This window comes from Parambassis ranga, chromosome 9, assembly GCF_900634625.1.
Source record: "Parambassis ranga chromosome 9, fParRan2.1, whole genome shotgun sequence".
Lineage (NCBI taxonomy): Eukaryota > Metazoa > Chordata > Actinopteri > Ambassidae > Parambassis > Parambassis ranga.
This window is the reverse complement of record NC_041030.1, coordinates 18,788,108-18,807,212: the sequence shown is the minus strand read 5'-3', so window position 1 is coordinate 18,807,212 and position 19,105 is coordinate 18,788,108. Positions and strand designations below refer to the sequence as shown.

Genomic DNA, 19,105 nt, shown 5'->3' with positions numbered 1-19,105 from the left:
TGGATGCACTTTATGCTTGGCTGTGGCTATGTATCAGCTTACCCAGAAAATTACAGAGTAGTGTTAAGTTGCCTTGTTAATAGCCTGATGATGTGGAGCTGGATGCGAAGTAGCTCAATCTGTAATTATTCCAGCTTTTGATGTTACATTGACGTGATGTCTTTTAACAGCGAAACATTAAGTACCAATTATCTTCACTTGTCGCCATCACTAGGTGCAATTCTCTCCGTGAGAAAGCCAAGCCTAAAAATATAAAACGATTGACTTTCTACAGATTCATGACTTTTACCACAACAGCTCGGTGTCCTTCAGCTCAGTTTTCCATATAAAACCACCTCCAGCAAAAGCACTTCATAAAAATACTCAGCAGAAGGAAGTCCAACCCATTGCCCTCGGCTCAGCCCTCCAATATAACCTCGACTTCATCTCGCGGCAGAAACGGCTGTTTGATATTCCCGACCATAAATGAAACATATTCTGTGTTTTTGCTGGATGGGCTCGTCTCTGCCCTCTGGTTTGATTTGAGAGTACCTCGGCTCCATCTTTATGCAAAGCACACTGATGAAGCAGCCACTTATCATTAAGTGGCTGCCGTTGTTTAACATCAAGGTTTCATGTTATCAGCTAATATATGCATTATTAATCCAGACGAGGTACAGCGCTGTGTCTTTATGCATGTCTAATAGGAGGCAAAGGTATTCATTCCTACCCACGCCTGGTACCCCTCATCACAGAAAAGTGCAGGTTCACGTGACAGTGATGTTGCTGCAGTATGTGAAAAGTTTTGTTTATGACACTGTGTTCACACTGAAAACAATGAAATATTGTGCTATTTGCTCCTGCTCCATCCTGAATAGGAGCTTTACGTAAAAACAAAACAGGTTTATTTCCTGCCTGCAATTAGTGTCAATGACACTTTTGAGACATGAAAAGTAGGTACGAAGATGACACCAAAATTCAGAATATAGTGAAGGTGGTAGGCACAGCAACAGTTTTACTAAGAAGAGGAAAAAGCTCTCCAAAAGTTGTGTTGCTAACTTAATAAGTGAATGCCAAAATGTTTATATTGCTGCTATTGTTTATAGATTGTGACAGCTGCTTTTGTTGCGTACCACACATAACTCTCATGAAGGCTATAAAGGCTATGTCCAGATGTCACTTCCTCATGAGAACACTCTTGCTTCATCTCTTACTGAATAGCAAAACAACCAGCAACATGGCTCCCTTCTGTAAGAGAAACTGTGAAAAAGGGAGTAAAACGGGCGATTATTTGAATAAATTAAAGGCAGCTGGACACGACAGTGATCTTCAAATGAGGCTGTGGTCCATGAACACTGACAGGCTGCAGAGAATCAGATTTCCGGATTCTGTTATCAATGCCAGGGAAATACAGGAAGCAAAACCTGAAGGCATACAAAAGCCTTGAACCTATATAAACATAGTGTTAGGCTAGTAGCCATCTTAGTTCAGGAAATAAACATGTTTTCACAATTAATGCAACACATTCTTACACAAGAACACCAAATGTATGCATGGCTGGAATAACAAATTTAAATCTTTAATACCTAAATGTACTTTTAGGCATTAAAACAACTTGAGTAGGTCTTTAAAGATCTTTACTTGGGTTTAAACAGCCTCAGAATTAATGTATCCTATGTTCATGTGTCAGGTTGCATTAGTGGAATAACAAAGAGTGTGACTTGTTTGTGGGCAGTGGTTCCTTGAGGGCTTCTTTTCATAATATGCTGAGATTAACTGAAGCTTGTAGCAGACTGGAAAATTGGAAATCAGATAATATTTTGATATTTCCTTTGTTCTAGAAAACATATTACAGTAACAAATGTAAACTTGTCCTACATAACGACTGTCAATACGTCAACTACATTTTCTGTCTCATGTTGCAGCTTGTATGTGACACCAAAGTCTATAAATAGTGTTTATCCTTTAAAGTATTACACAGACTTTTGGTGTTCTCGCCTAAACAGAGTGGCATTCATAATAGTAGTCAGTAATCCCTCCCAAGATTTACCAACAGAGTCCTCCCATGTTAGAGCAGCGGCAAGCAGCAGATGATATGCGGCATTAGAGACCAAGAGTGAAGGAGAGAGAGAGAGAGAAGAGAGGAAGGGAGGGTTGGGGAGGGCATTGTCAAGCTGCTCCTCTGTGTTATGTGTTGTGTAGAAGCAGAGTGGAAAGGAAAGGAGGAGGTATTTGACAGTAGGAGAAAACTGAAAACCCCCAGGGGGAGGTTTGTGTCAGCCACATGCTCCGGCTGGTCCTCTCTAAGCCAGGCCTTTTGTTATGTTGATTTTCTCGGCCTTTTGTCCGAGACACTGATGGAGTTAGTGTGTGAGGACAAAAAAAATAAAGGACATACACTGTTTTCAACATAATTTAAAACACACATATCAATAAAAACATTCAGGGAAAATATTAGCATTTTTATACAATGTAATGTCTTCTATGACATTTCTAATACTAGGGAACAACATGTTAATTTATTTATGAGATTTATGAGAAAGTTGTAGACCCAACTGTTGAGGAGCATTTGAGCGTGATGACAAATGGAAAAACATCGGGGATGTCTGATTGGATACTTCATTTATTTACAACAGAAACCAACAAAAAAAGAAGACACAAAGGTAAGAAGAAAGAAAGACATGAAACATGATGGGTCAAAAAGAGGAGGACCGGAACCGAAACGACAGAGGAATGGAAAAAAGATGAAGGAAAAAAAAAACAGAGCAAGAGAGAGAGAGAGAAACTGGTTCTGGCACATGTCAGGATGAGAAGTGAACCTAATCAAGGGTATAGTAGAATGAGACAAGAGGGAGAGAGAGTGGATGACAGAGGGTGTCCCTCTTTCCAACGTCCTGCCCCTTGTGTTGACGTCACAGACTGAGAGACACAAAACAAGTCGCTCTCAGCTGAGCTCCTCACTCGATTTCCACTCGCACACTCTTGGCACACATAATTCTTCAACTCTCAAACGCCTGCCTTCAGACACACCGCAACACTTGCCTCAACACCCGCTCAGCCCTGCCGCCGCTGAGCGTGGGCGCACAATCATCTCAACACCAAAATACTGCACTCTAGCAACAAGAAAAGCCACTTGGTCTCTCACCCATCACGACCGCTCAATCTGTTGTGGAGAAATGGCTAATTTTGTGTGAAGCTGCCGACACGGGAAAAAGGAGCACTCCAGCTCCCATCCCCGACCCCAGACCCCATCCCAGAGAGCAGCAGATGTGACAGAAGAGGAGAGGCGGAGAGAGAGAGAGAGAGAGAGAGAGTGAGAAACACAATCTCCGTCACCCCTCCTCATCTGGGAGAACAATACTCAGCCTCCAGCTGGAGAGGGTCAGCTTTTGTCCCGCTCCCCATGCTGCCGCTCAAGAGTGAGGAGCAGACAGACGCGCTGACACATTGACCTGCTGCTGTGAGAGGAGAAGACGGTTGCAAAAACAGCCACTGCGCCCTGCGCAGTTTGATTCAGTACTTGGACAGTTCCTGAGCAACAACCGGTGTGAGTGTGTGTGTGTGTGTGTGTGTGTTTTCATGAAAGTCTGTTTGAGGGACTAAAGCCAATTTGGTTTGTAGACCAAGAACCCAAGATGCAGCCGCAGTGTTCGTTCCAGCTCGGCTCCTGTGCCCCCTCTCCATCGCTGGGATCACAGACCAGCAATCCCAGCCTCCAGCACCTGGAAGAAAAGCAGCTCTTCGAGAAGTTTTGGAAAGGGACTTTCAAAGCTGTGGCCACCCCAAGACCAGGGAGCGTGATAGTGGCTAGCATCACTGCCAGCAGGAGAGTGACTGAGTGAGTTCTCTACTTTCTAAATCCCCCCCCCCCAGCTTGAATTGCATGCTCTCCCTCAGCATTGTCATTGTTGCTTCTGTTGTTCATCAAGAGACTTAGGAGGAGGTGGTTGTGGAGTCATTGCTGACAATTTTCTAAAACTAAAGAAACAACAAAATGACCCTTTGCACATAATTGTTGAATGTGCATGCTAATAAATTAGCATACGGACGCTTTGATTCTTGCACTTGTGTTAGGATTCCTTCTGGTGTTTTTATTGCAATCAAAAGAGGGTTAGGGTTAGGGTTAGGGTCCAGGTCCCTAGGGTTAGGGTTAGGGTTAGGATTAGGGAGTGTTTAAATTTAATTGTCTAGGTCTGATTGTAATTCATTTTCAAATGCTGCCGGGGCATCTTTTAATCCACGAGTCATGAAATCATTTCATCTCCGTCATCCTGAAAGAGGTTAAGAACACAAATATGTCTTCGGTATTAATCTATCACGAATCACACTTCCTTCGCCGCTCGTGTACATGTGGCCTTGTGTGACATACAGCCAAACATAGCTGGCCTCAAGAGTGTAATGTTCAGTTATTTGTCCCCTTTAAAGGTCATGTGACAGCATCTTCGAGGCTCTAATGTCAGGCTTGTCCTTTCTTCCCCCTGTGACATGGCTTTCTGCCAGAGCTTCCACTGAAGAGGCAACATGTCACATGATTTGTTCCCCCACTTTCATCCCTCCAAACAAAGGTTAGCTGTAGCACTTACAGCCTTGGAGGTGAGGATGAGTGTCTGATGCCCTTTTCCTGCATATATTGTGTTTTCCCCCCCCTATCTTTGCTCCTGCCTGCACGATCATCTGCATCTGGTTTGACAGCATTATCCATTTTCATCAGGCCTATTTGTCAAATGCAAACCAGTGGCGTTTACCATGTGTTTTTAAAATGTATAAATTTGTTACACGATCTCACTCATAGAGACACATGCATACTTCTCTATCAAAGTAGTCTGCTTGGGTGACCTTTGAATGGTTTTGACACCCACTATCAACTTTCTCTTATGTGAAATTAGCTATGTTAATGAGGATTAGAATGGCCCATTTCATCCTACATCAGCACAGGCAGTGGAAAGACACAGTGAACCAAATAACGTGTCTTTAATGGCCTCTATTACAGCAGGACCATAATGCTGCACATGGCCTGGTTATAAAGGATTTTATTAGCTTGTAGGATATGACCAAAAGGATTTTTTTTATTGTAAGAATATGACCAAACATTCCATTGTTCCCCTCTGCAATTTAACCAAATAACTGTAGCCTCCATTTTTCTGCCAGTAAGCCATATCCTGATGCACATGGTGTATTCTATTTGGGGAAACTGGCAAAAAAAATTAGAAACAAAGTAAATGGAGCCACCGAGAATGAAATGTAATGTGGCTTGCTGCCATGAATTGAGCAGCCTTTTCGAAATAGCCGGAGACTCTGGAAGCGGGCCCCAGCTGTCTCTTCAACTTTAGCTTGTCTGGAAAGGAAGCTCTCCTCAAGTGGCTTTGCCCCTCCACGGGTTTCGTCCGGGTGACAGTGACAATGATGGCAGCATGGCAGGGGCAGGAACGAGCGAACGTCCCCTAGAGAGCAGACATAATGTTACTAATTCGCCCGGGCCTGTTTGTGAAAGACAACAGCAGTGTCTCTGTGGTCCAGCGTTTTTTTCTCTCACCCCCCCACACTCTATGTACTTTTACAGCAGCTAGAAATACAGAGGGACTTTTGGGTGATGCAGATTGTAAATAATGAGTAGAACACAACAAACAGAACACGGAGAATATGGATGCAGGAAAAAGCTCATCCAGCCCCTCTAGCCTACTGCGCTGTTGATTTTGCCCAACCAGAGTGTGACTAGGGAATGCTTAGACCATCAGAATGCATGGCCTTAGGCTTGCTCCTCTGCCTCTTTCTCTCCAAGAGGAAACATTATTATTCACTGTGGATAACTGAGGGGTGATGAACAATTGCAGCGAAAGCGAGCTGGCATTATGTACAACAAGCAGAGATGGAAAGAGGAGAGGAGCCACAGGGAGATGTTTCATGTTCAATCAGCACACGTCTTTTTTCTGTTTGCGCCCTCCTCGCCTTCCCCTCTGCGTTCTCCTTCTTCGTCTCTCTCTGCGTCTCTTTGCTCCTGAAATATAAATGCCCGATCAGGGCGCCATAGAGGAGTAATTAGAGTTTGCTGTTGTCCCTCTGTCCTCTGGCCACAGGAGGGGAGGAGTTCAGTTTCTGTGTGCAGCGGGGAGGGGTTTCTCTCAATACTATTGTGACCCTGCAAGCTGTTTTGTTCATGTGTGGAGTGGGAGGAGGGGGGGTCCTCATTAAAAATGCAGTCTGGCTAACTTCGGGTTGTGTAGCATGTGATTTTGTGTATTTGTGTGCATTCATGTGCATCTGTACTGGAGATGTTTCCAGCAACTGTGAGTGTTCAAAATGTGTGTGTGTGGCTGCTGTGTTAGTGGGGTCTTGTCCAACTCTGTGGCAGATGGCAGGTTTGAGAGTGCAACGGAGGGAGGTGTGTGTGTGTGTGTGTGTGTGTGTGTGTGTGTGTGGTAGGGGGTTTCAGGCCTCTTACCTCAGCAGATGCTGGTTTAACGAGGAGAAGAGGGAAAGGGTTTGGAGGGGCTTGTATGCTGACAGCACCTGTGGGAATATGCTACTGTATGGCAGGGCGGACAAAATAACAGGAACAGCTTCGAATGAATTCAGTTGAGCTGCAGTCGCAGCAAATTTTTTTTATTGTTTGTCAAGGATGATTTCAATGTTTTAGGCAGAATAAGGCATTTTAAAATATCATCCGGGGCAGTATGAATGGGCCAATTTAATGGCTAGTGGCAGCTCTAATTCTTTGAAACTGCCTCACTAAAATATAATCCTTTTGCATGGCTGTTGTATTGCTTTCCACTACATTTAAGGATTATTAATGTTTTTCTGGCTCTTAGAAATGTCCAAATCTTTGTCACATGTAACTTATTCTGGCAATACTGCAAAGTCACTGCAACAAAGTCAGTCAGAGAAGCAGGCAGGTTGTAAACACACCAAGGAATCAAAGCCAAGGTGGTTCAGAGTAAAACCGAAAGCAAGCACACCTGAAATTTCAGCAGGTGGATTTTAAAGCTTCTGCTTGTTATTTTGTCATCATTTCACCTGAATTAAAGAGACAGGCTGAGGATGGTGGTGGTCATATAAGACTGCAGACTTCACTCTTAGGTTTTGTCTTTCAGCCTTTCTGCTGCCATGATGGGGTGTCAGTGTTCATCAGTGAAAACTAGAGTGGCATGTAATGACATGCGAAATGACTTAAAAATTAGCATGTTATTCATTTGGTGATGGCACGTTTTAAATAGATGTAACAATTACAGTATTCTGAAAAGACACTGGTTTGATACTGTGGCCCAACATATGTCACAACGTCCTTCAAACGTTTCCTTCAGGAAGATGCTTGTTCAGCTGCAGGTGATGTTAATAATAGTTTTAGCATTCATCGTCTCTTCTGAACAGGTTTGGCTGACATGGGTTTGTTTACAACCTGTGTTGTGATTGCCATGTTTCTTTCCCCTTAGGGGTTGTTTAATTCATTTTTTATGTCTTCTTCCTAAACATCAGGGTTGCACACAAAATGCTTTGGTTTTGAATTACTACCGTTAGAGGTAGCAGAGTAAAGGAACACACAGCATGCACACATATGAGCTAATATAGAACCAATCCGGTCTGTAAGTAGATATAAATGAACACGGGATATAAAGTCTCAAAAACATCAAGAAGTATCTGTCGGAGCTTCCCCTGGGACGAGGCATCTATTTCTTTCTCCCTCGCTCTGTGAGAATGACAAACATGATTTAGTGACGGACGAGGGGTTTGTCTACCGTTATACATCTCTCTGTCTGTGTTTCTGCTCTCTTCATCGAGGAGTATCTTTACCCGACTTGTCTGCCTCTCCTCACATCAGTATCTCCCTCCTTGCCTCTCCCAGTATCTTTACGGCGTGTGTTAACTCGCCCTCTCTGTGGCTGTGTCGTATTACTCAGAGCGCGCAGGATGCGGCTGCTGAAGCATGCTGACAAGAGAGTAGGCGATGATGCCAGCTCCCCAGGCAGAAATCGGACTTATCACAAAATGGATTTATATGTGATATTGACTCCCAAAGCCATTTGAATCAATTCACTGTCTGTGTGCTTGAACACTCAACGTGCTGTTTTACAGCAGAATGCAGTTTGTGTCTCACATATATGGGCATATTTATTTGAATATTGTATTATTTGAATTTCATGTTAATCAAATTACAGCATGTGTGTTGCTACGCAGTAGAAAAAAGTCCTGAGTTGTGAAATCAACAGATTTTGGCATATTGTTGCAGCGTTAAAAACAAAATAGGACTAGATGGCTCGGAGTTGTAGGCAAAAACAGTTGCTGATAAGAGCGCTAATTAGTTGTTTTGGGTGAAGACCATTTATGACACAAGCTTTTCAGTAATTTAGAGAGGGAGAGTTGTTTATATCTTGAAGATCAAGCACTTAAAGTTTGCCCAGTAGGCTTTGAAAAGGCATCAAGAGGAATTTTAATAGCAGAAGATGATGCTTTTATTTACTAATATCTCTGAAATTCTATGATTCTTTTAGCAAATATTGGTTCCACAGCAAAATATAAATTAATGAAAGTGCACTTCACACTAAGACGTTCTTCATTGGAGTTTTTGTAACGTTTTTGTTTGTTAGCTTCAGATTTGGTTGCATATTTATTTCGGTAGAGTTTTCGCATCAGAGTTCTGATACTGACCTGGTACTGAAGTACCATATGTCTTAGCTAGCTGTTACTGAAGTGTGAAAAAACATAGCCATCAAAGAAGTACTTCTGTTTTGGTGCAGTAACACATGGCAAAGTACTTCTCTTTGGCACAGTCTCTGAGAGGAGTGATTCAGGAAATTATAAGTGCATCCTTTTTTCAGTCATAATGTACAAAAGTGCTTCAGAACGCAGCGGCAATGAGTTGGGTCTCTTTGGACCTACTGCAGTTTGACCTTTTGTTTGAGAATAATAGCCTGCAGTGGCTGTGACTGTACTCCTGTGTAAGCTCTGCATAATGGTTTCAGGATGGAGGACTTTTATTAAAGTGAAGCTAGACATCAACTACTACAGAGACAACTGATATTTCATGAGTTGATTTACTGCTTAAGGGTTTTAATTAATGCTTCGAATTAAATTGCAGCCATCCATATTTCTATTTACCTGCACTCTATTTCCCTTACAGCAGGGCTGGACTATAGACCAAAGAGTTAAAGGAATATGAAGTTCACTGTGCTGTGAGCTTATTTTGTCTTAATCTTTACCATATATGTATGATTTAGTAGAGTTATTGAAAAATGTGCTCACTTTATTAACAGGCCCACCAAAGAACTGACAGGCAGAATGAGAAGGACATTCAAGAGCTTGAAGGTGTTATTGATAAATGCCAGTGACTCAACAATTACTTCAAAGGGTGATATTTCTTGCTTTTAAAGCTCACTCTGACATTTCCAGAATTTCACACTCATCTCTGCGTCTCCAAGGTGCAGGCCAACTCTGTGAGAAATGAGTTTAGCTTTTAATGACACACTTATTGATCCTGCCAGACAGTATGCTGCAGTTATGGGCTAACTTGTGATAGATGTTTAATATAGACTAAGCATGATGGGTATGGCGGCTGAGCCTGAAAGCAGCAGAGCCCTAAGAACTCTGAGACAATCTGCGATCCCTCTCTTTTCTTGTCCTCATACACACTTCATAAAATGACTGTGTGTTTGTTTGTTATGAATCAGGGTATAGAGCTTCTCTGGATCCTTCTGGGCAGTGTGCACATGCACACAATATATCACATCAAACCCCCTAAAGACATCAACATGCTATAATAATGAAGAGGAACATGACTAAATAGAATCAGTTTACAGAGTGTGTGTGGTTGTCAGAGATTTGTATTGGTCATTGTTTTTACTCTCTATGCCTGATAGGCAACATGAAGATAATATAAAGAGGTAGCTGTAATATAAATAGTAACAACAATAGCAACAAAACACAGAGATTAACATCAGCTGTGATATTTTGGATTCGTGAGTTTGTTTGGTTGTACAGAATTATGAAATCTTGGACCAAACGTCAACATGTATACTTCCTCTATACCTTCAAATATTGACTGTATACAGTCACCTTAACCTGTGCTGTAACTCTCAACACAATGCATTCTAATAATAACTATAATAATGACAGACTTCGTCCTCATAGGAACAGATGCAGCGGAATGCATGTGCAGGTGCCCACCTATACACTCATGAAGGCAAACGTACAGTACATATGGAGACTGACACAAATTGTGAGAGGGAAGTGGGTTGAACATGATAATTCCTCCAGAGCTGAACAGCAGCAGCAGCATTTCTGAAGATGAAAGCAGGGAGCTGAGTGTTAACCCTTTCCTTCAAACGTCACCGCTAAGCTGCTGTGAAATTTCCCCTCAGGGATCACACTTCCCTGAGTGTGGTCCACCTCTGTGAGGAAAATGCCATGCTCTGCCTTCATCCTGCAGCTCCTGGCTACTATGAAGTCTTCTATCCTGGGGAGCACATTTTCATGTTTTTTTTGTAGTGTGCAGTAAACCTGGCCAATTTGAAGGTCATCAAGTGTCATGACAGTCTCATCTAGTATCCATGTTATGCATTTTTTTTACAGTTCCAATTCAAGATTGGTTCTCATGTAATCTGATTATTCAAGATTAATCGTTGTTAACATTCAGTAATAAGTGCACAATTGAATCTTCAGTGTGTATCTAATTTGTGTTGGCCCTCCTTTCAAGCGAAAGGAACTTGCTAAGAATTTAGAATGAAAATGGGAATTCAAATCAGACAAGCGGACGGTGAGCAGGAGATGGACAAAAATGTCACATCTTATGGTCCAGACTCACTAAACCCATATCAAAGACCAAGTGGCAACAGACGCCAACTGTGGTGTTGTGTCACAATCAGGCTTGAAAACTTAAAAAACACATGTAGGGGCAACAACTATTAGTTAAAATACTAGGTAAGGGTGCTCCACCTACCTTCCACCTACACAAGATGTGCATGTAGATGTGCAGTAGACAGGCAACCTGCCTCTCATCCACTGACAGCTGGGAAAGGCTCCAGCTCCCCCCATGACCTTGTAGTACAGGACAAAGCAGGTCGAGAAAATGGATGGATTAGATGGAAGAGGAGGTAGTTCTCCAAACTAGCAGGTGGCAGTGGCCTACTCTCATCACATCACAGGGGTGGGTGTTTCTTCATTCCAGGCGGCCATATTGTGAAAAGATTTCTGTACTTGAATAAAGATGAAAATAGAGACGTGCCTCCTGTGTGCGCCCTGGTGACTTTGTCACTGCTGCTTCCGTTCTCGTGCTTTGGTTTGCACAGTGAGTGATCTCTCTCTCTCTCTCTCTCTCTCTCAGTGGGCTCCACTTCAATTTCAACATAATCAATAGGCCAGAAGGCCACATACAGGTAGCCCAACAGCCAACCCGGGGCTTGGTGTTTTTACAGCCCTTTCAAAAATCACCTTCCCTCTCATGCATAGCCCTTCCATATATATATATATATATATATATCTTATTTTCGTGGTGACAGTCACCATGCATTTTGCATGTAAAACTTGTAAATGAAGTTTTATTATCTAATCTCATGAACAGAACACAGACACACACTAAAATACATTAATTTGCACTGATTTAATACCATAAAGCTACTTTTCCACTCTGAGCACTGACAATAACAATACAACCACAAAAGATTATTTCATTAAAGCTATATGCCAAGATGTAGATATTCAATCAGCATCAGCAAAACACAAAGCCAGAACATAATCTGCTGTCCTGCAAAGAGAAATGTTCTGCTCCAGTGGCAGAGAAGGGGGAACTGATTTTGTTTGAGCCTCAGTTTTTATGCTTGAATTAGTTTATTTCATAATGATAACAGGGAATAAACCTTTAGCCCTGTTCTGAAGTTACTGTCTTGTTCATTAGAATTTAAAGTGCTTGTGAACACAAATTTTAAACCGAAGTTTCAGCAATGCGGATCTATTCTGCACCTGCTGCACTTACTTTATGTTCAAATCGTGTGCGCTGACATTTAAAAAAGACTCATGGCATTTAGGTCCATTAACATAGAAAATTGTGTTGCTTGTTCACAAAATGTGTGGTGTGTGTGTGTGTGTGCGTGCTGTGCATGTCATTTAGTCAGTTTGCCAGGTGCGGGTCTGTGCCAGAGTAAATATAACAGATGGACACATCATACTCGATGCATAAAAAACCCTAAAATGCAAGGATTTCTCCTGTAAAAACTGCAATATTTTCTCAGTACTACAGTTGATACATATGCAGAGTTTGTGTGTTTTTGTCTGTTTAGATTTAGATCTGCTTCAAATCACATTAAAGGTTGCTTTATGAGGTTTGGCCTGATACTGTTCTGACCACTTTAATATTTGCACTTGTAACACTTGCAGACAGATGCTGCTGCGAATACGTCAGTGGACTTTCATCTTTGTTTTTTCAAAGGCTGCATTGCTTAACCTTGTTCAAAGGGAGATCCTGTGTTCTTTGACATTGAGGAAACTGCAGAGAACAAGGTCAAAACCGGCTCTATTGGTGGGAAAAAGGCAAAGACTTTGCTTTAATTTCTTTAGGTTCTTACAGTAATGTATACAGCTTAATGTAGGAATGTAGGATTTTTCTGCAATTTCCATGTGTTTTTTTTTTTTTAGAGAAAGTTAGGGGACATAAAATGAGAAATGAAATAGTCATTTTTAATAAAGGGGTTGGATGGAAATCAATATAAAAGCAAAGCTTGGGTGTAATAAAAGAAAGAAGGAGGGAAGGAAGGAAGGACGCAGGAAAAATTGAAACAGGGAAGGAAATAAAAGAAAGAAAAGGATGAGGGGATGCTTTGTGAGTGACATTTTAAAATTGTCCATTTCAGGATACTGCAGCAGCCAAGGTTATTACATTTTACTGAATATCATATTCCAGTGCATGAATAGAAATCCGTTCTTGAGTCTGGGCCAAAGGGAATTGAATTATATGTAGGCACATAATGTACAGCATTGAATAAACTCATAATAGACGATGAGAGTGGAGGTGAAACTCCTTTGTCCTCTGCTGGCTCTACATGAAGCGGACAGTAGTAAATCTCACAGACAGTAAGAGATGACCTATCCCTTTGAGCGATTCATTACCGATGAGTGTGGTACTGAGAGAGGGATGGCTCACTCATTACGACCTATTAGATCTTCACAAACCAGAGCTGTCTGTGGACATGAAAAAGGTATTAGCTGACTTTAAACTTCAACTGCTATTCATTTTTGCCTGTGGCTTAGAGGCAGCGCTGGAGAAAAACAAAAACAGATTGTTAAGTGAACCAAGGATGTAGTGAATCTCAATTCATAATTTGAGATACACATGGAGCTGTACAGATTCGATCCTTAACTTTGTTATTATATTAATAATTGTACTCTTGGATATGTTTCCTCTCTGAACAATTAAAGTTGTTTAAGACTCTTGTGACTGAAAAGTCTTTATAGTTCAGGAACCTCAGTGTGCCTCCTCCTGTGGTCTGTGGTGAAGTCTGTTGACACACTTTTGTTTATTAGATAGCTGAGACATCTACACTTTATCATATGTCATATTCATTTAGTTCAGCTAATTGCTGACATTCTGAACCTGGAACATTCTCTCAAATATCATAGTTTTTATTGCAAAACTGTGCTAAACATGCAAATGTGCATGTCGAACATTAAACAGATTCACACGGCTTCACACCCACCTGCTTATCTTCTTTATGAAGCATGCAAAACATCAATGAATGAACATGGAGCATGTATATGGGTGATTGCACCAGGATTCCATATTTGAAAATATGCTTTTATATACTGTATATAAAAAAAATGTAAATTTATATATAAGTTAACAACATAAATGTGTTTTTTTGTTGGTCAAACATATTTGAAGTTGTCACCTTATCTATGGGAAATTCTAACAAAGATTCTTTGTTAATTATTGGAATTTTATTGAATAAATGATCAGCAGTTTTATCATATATGACAATAACGGATAGTTGCAGCTATATTCAAAGAGCCTCAATGTAAATGAAAAGTTTTGCATATACATCAGCTGCAGAAGTCATAATCATAATAAGATCAGTGATGCTTTAGGCTGTAGACAGATAGTTATTTCCACATCCAGCTGGAATGTGCCATTAGGTAACACAATCATTCATAATGACAGTAGGCAGAAATCTTTCTCAGTCTGAAATCGCAATGAGGCAAAGGCCTCATTAAATATGCATGCACACCCCGGAGTCGGCATATTGGAAACTCTGAAAAATTCTACATAATAGGCTGATGCCTTCTTTCCCTCTGGCAGCAAATTTAACTCTGGAGTCAAAGAACTCGTGGGAGCGTCTTATTTGCTATCAGTCCACACAGACACACAAAGGGCAGTCACACAACCAGCTTCAGCTTTGTCTTACAGGGTCTGGCTGTCAAGCTTGTTGGTCTGAGTTTCTGCCAAGTATGCTACTTCTTTGTAACTGGACCCCTGAAGCGGTCAAAGTATTCATTATTAAAATGCAAACTTATCAAAGTCAACTCCTCATCACTTAAATTAAATCATTTCAAGGCTGAGTGGCTCCCACGTCTCAGCCTCCTCCTCCATTTTTCATTTTCGCTTCTTGGCCATCCTCATTTCAGGAAGACGATCTGCCATTCATGTGAAATTGCCACCATTTGCATAACTGATGCAGGGGTAAGGGTGCAAACTGTGGCAGTGTTGATGTCACAAATGCAATCGGAGATTGCAGCACAGGAATTAATTGGCCCTGCTGCATTGCTTCCTTCCTTCCTTCCACCTTTGCTTTCACCTCTGCTGACGCTTCTTGACATGAAATGTCACACAATGACAGAAGATGCTTAAAAAAAGAAAAACAAAAACAACACCTCTGAGGCTCACACCAGGTGAAAGGCAGGATTGCTTTGCATTTGGAAACTTTCCGGTGAAGTTGCATCAGAGTAGTCTTTTCTTTGTTGGGAATCGAAATTGTTGGTTTGTTTGTTTTTCAAAACAATAAAAGGGACTTTTTCAAACGGCTACAAAATGTCCACATTAAGAATTTATGCCACTAAAACCTTTAATGATCCAGTTAAGTAGTCCTAACACTTTAGCCTCATTATGGGATTATACCTGTTTTCAATATTGAGTCATAAATAATGAATCCATTTTGCCTTGTGCTTTACTGTTCTTAGATGAGCATAAAAATGTGCCCGACATCCAGGATTCATTTTTGCTGCATGATAATATATTTTTTATTGCCTTTTAGCAGTAAAACATTCTGTATTATATCTGAGGGGTTGACAGGGTTGTTGATCAATACCAGTGCGTCCCAATTTTAAGACACTCCCAGCATATAACAACCAGTCATTAGTGCAGTTATGGTCCCTCTAGGGAAGATGTTAATGTAATGTAAGGACACAGTGTCACAGACTGTGAAGCACCCTTCACAGTTAAGCACCATTACAGAAGGGAGAGATGAGAATGATCCTTTTCAGCTTGTTTTTTTTTTCTGTCAGTTCAGAAAAGCATTTATTTATCTGCTTGTTTTTCTAAAATTGAAGCAAATGTAGGACAGTGAACAATATCTGTACATTGAAAATGAAAAATAAATCATTGTTGCAGAAATGGAGCAGGAATTAGAGGAGACAAGATTGGCAGTGAGTAAAAAAAAAAAGAGGCTGTGATGAGCTGAGACGAAATTAATAATAACATAACAGGAAGGGAAGATAATTTCTGCTATGGTGAATTTTGACACGCACAGTTACTATTCCATCTTGACAGGGCTGACCTATACAGCCAGAGAGCCCCAAAAAAGATGAAGCTATCCTAGCTTATTAACTGTGTTGCTTCATCCATTTTTCTTTAACTTCCTCTGTCAGATAACAAAATGTTCCGTGGGGGCGAAGTGGCTTTTAGACAGTTATGAGTTGGGAGTTAAGCTAATAGGCATTCTAACTGGCGGCAAGTAAAGGTTGCAGGTTTTTAGCTCATTTCCCTTGAGTCAGTCAAGAGTCTTTGTTATATTAAATGGCAGCTATGAGAATATAGAAAGAAGACCTGAGAGCTGCTGGAACTGTTAACCACTTCTATGTTCTCAAAAATGGTTCAATATATAACTTGAAATCATGCGTGGGGAAAATATGGAGCAGTAAAGCCTGACAAGGGCATGACAGAATGGCTTGATAGTGTCTCTTACAAAGAACCGTCTGGTCAACGCAACATGCATCTCTATGTGGTTATGGGGACAGGGTGACTCGTCCTGATTGCAGCTTAAAATAGCAACTGATCTTTACCATTTTGTAAAGCCTAATCTTAACCAGTTGTTTTTTTATGCCATATCCAACTGCAGTTAAAAATGAAAGTTAACCCCATGCAAAAACAAAAAATCACTCAAACCTTAGACTAAAGTGAAAGTAAACTGCGTTCACCCCCCATCTATCGTCCCCTGTCCATCTCTAAACTTTGACTCTGACTCAGATCTAACTGTCTGTATTGATCATAACCACAAATCTGGCGGGTGTATTGACCAAACGTGACGTTTGTTCATGAGGACATGCCGACAAAAACGGCCAGTGAATTTTTAGGCATTGTGCACATGTACTAATAAATTCTTCTTAGAGAATTAAACCAATCTATTTAATTATTCAACCCTCAAGACCTTAAAAATGTAAATTTCACAAAAGCTATTACACAGTTTATAGGGTTAGGGTTAGGGTTTCCTCTGTGATTTAATAGAGATCTGTAATACCTTTTCCCCCTCAAACCTTTTACAAATTGTTTCTTTAAAGTATACATTTTGACTCAAAATTATATTAAACATGCCTTCCAGAGCTGTACGTCAAATTTCAGAGACATGTGCTAAGTAATGCCACTTCAGATAGAACCAGGATGCCACAGTAACAAGCCAAATCTGAGCAGTGGAAGGCACTGCCATGCTGAGGTCAATATCAAGGTCGAAAAGCGACAGTGTAGCTGGGTGGAGGGCTGTGCAGAGGGCACAGACTTGTTGTTCAAAAACTCATCTTCCCAGTGTGCTACTTCCCAAGTGTGAGCGTTATTCCCACTGACGTCCCAGTAGCCGGTACATCCAACTGAGAGCTGATTAGGACAAATGGAGCTGACAGGTTTGTCGCTGCACCCGAAGTAAGAGAGACATGGTAGGAAGTGGAGTAGAAATCTCCTGTTCTGTCAGGCCAGATCACACAGAGAAGAGGTGCATGAAATGATCCTTTTAGTAAACTTTCATTGTTCAGTTTTTTTTTTCACAAAAAATCTTGTCAAGTGGGCAATCTCTCAAATTACATCAGCAAAACTTGGAACTGCCAAGCAGTTTTAGATTTGCAGACTGCAGAAAATAATTTGGAGAAAGTTATTATTTTTACATGACATCAGCAGCCTGCCCAGACACTACAAGATTGGTTTTTCTGTCGTTGAAATTACTGGAAAGGCCTCATTTCTTTTCTTAATTAAGTTTTGTAGCAGCCTTGATAACGCCTCAGTCATTGGACATATGATAAACGTGGTCAGTGTGTGTGATTCTGGAGATCATGACTGCAGAAGTCACTTTACTGCAGAAGCAGTCCAGCCAATGCATAGCAGAGTCATTCCCTCAGTGGCCATTATGGTGCTGTAGTTTGAGGGTGTGAGGATAGATGTACATACCGTATTTTCCGGACTATAAGTCGCACTTTTTTTCCATCCATTGGCTGGGTATGCGACTTATACTCAGGTGCAACTTATATATGAAAAAATATACAATTAGTTAGCTTTGTGTCCTGATGTCCCATTACAGATATAATGCTAGCTGTTCTGTCCCTCTCCTGACGGTTCTCTTCCACCTTCAGAAATGCATGTGTCTCACTCTCAATGCCCTGCAGCCGCACCACTTGAGTTAAGAGGAATTCAAGAGGCAAGGTTACGCTAAAACGTTACGTGATTTATGATGGCCCGCTGGTGCGACTAATAGTCTGGTGCGACTTATCTATGGTTTTTTCTTCTTCATTATGCATTTTTTGGCTGCTGCGACTTATATTCCGGTGCGACCTATAGTCTGGAAAATACGGTAATGTGAAGGAGATATAATTTACACAAACACTAAATATGATCACAATCCTGTGATCATATTTAGTGAACTTTGGAGACAAGATTTTGAGAATTGGGAAGTCATGAGCACCCACAGTCATACAGCCATTCATCTTAAAGTTAATCAAACAACCAGCTATTGCCCTCTGCAAATGAAATTTATCTTTGACCACACCATGACAGCAAAAAAATGAAAGACTAAGACATCTACCATCCTCAGAAGAACAGCTTCATAAAGATATGAATGCAGAGCATGCAGTTGAATTTGTCCACTAATTAAATTTATCTGCCAGGGATCGGGGTGATCTGGGGATATTCCACCTAATTATAAGAAATATAATTAATGTGTCTGCCATATGAGCTAATTTCAGTGGCTTCCTATCACTTTTGATGGAAGCGGGGAGCCTTTTTTTTTTTTCTTCTGCATCGATGAAAGAATCGGTTATCACTCTCACCCTGATTCATTTGGAAAACATGAAAGCCTCTCAGATAGCCACATAATTAAACAGTTATTTTGGGGCATTCAATTTAAACTTGGGCTCAGCAGTGCCCTTGCAAGAGAAATAGAATTGCTTTGTCTCAGCACTCTCTTTGACTCTGAAGACAGTTTAAGGAAATCTAGTTGCAATAAAACACCAGATCTGACTACAACGAGAGGCTCAGAGTTAATGATTTCCCTTTGATCCGACCAGGGCGATGCATGAACGCCTTTTGTCCTCATCTAAATGAGTTCCTAGCTCTGTGGAACGCTGCTAAATTATTAAGACTGTGTTAGAAGTTTGACTTTTTTTTCATTTTTCTTTCTTGTTTTGCACCAAGGGAACATTTTGGCAAGGAATCTAAAGGCAAATCTGACCCATGTTTGCACTTGTATCACGATGCCTCAAAGACTGAAGCTGCAGGAACATCTGCCCAACCTAATCAACTTCCACATTAACCTGCATTGTCTGTGTTTGGATATTGTTTCGGAACTTACTGCAGCAGGAGACAGTGCAGTACATTAAGCCATACTGTGTGATGGACATCAAGCTGTCAGCTACAATTTGACTACAGGACACCCTTATACTGTTTGATGTATTCAGT

At 41.0% G+C, this 19,105-nt stretch overlaps 1 protein-coding gene across 1 annotated transcript in view; it reads left to right on the top strand.

Annotated features, from left to right (window-relative positions):
• Nucleotides 1–3,411: 3,411 nt before the first annotated feature.
• Nucleotides 3,412–19,105, top strand: part of srrm4 (serine/arginine repetitive matrix 4) — a 46,138-nt gene continuing 30,444 nt past the window's right edge. Inside the window, exon 1 of the mRNA XM_028414885.1 lies at nucleotides 3,412–3,817. Within this exon, the coding sequence (XP_028270686.1) occupies nucleotides 3,615–3,817 (203 nt within the window). The 5' untranslated portion in view covers nucleotides 3,412–3,614. The remainder of the gene's footprint in view (nucleotides 3,818–19,105) is intronic.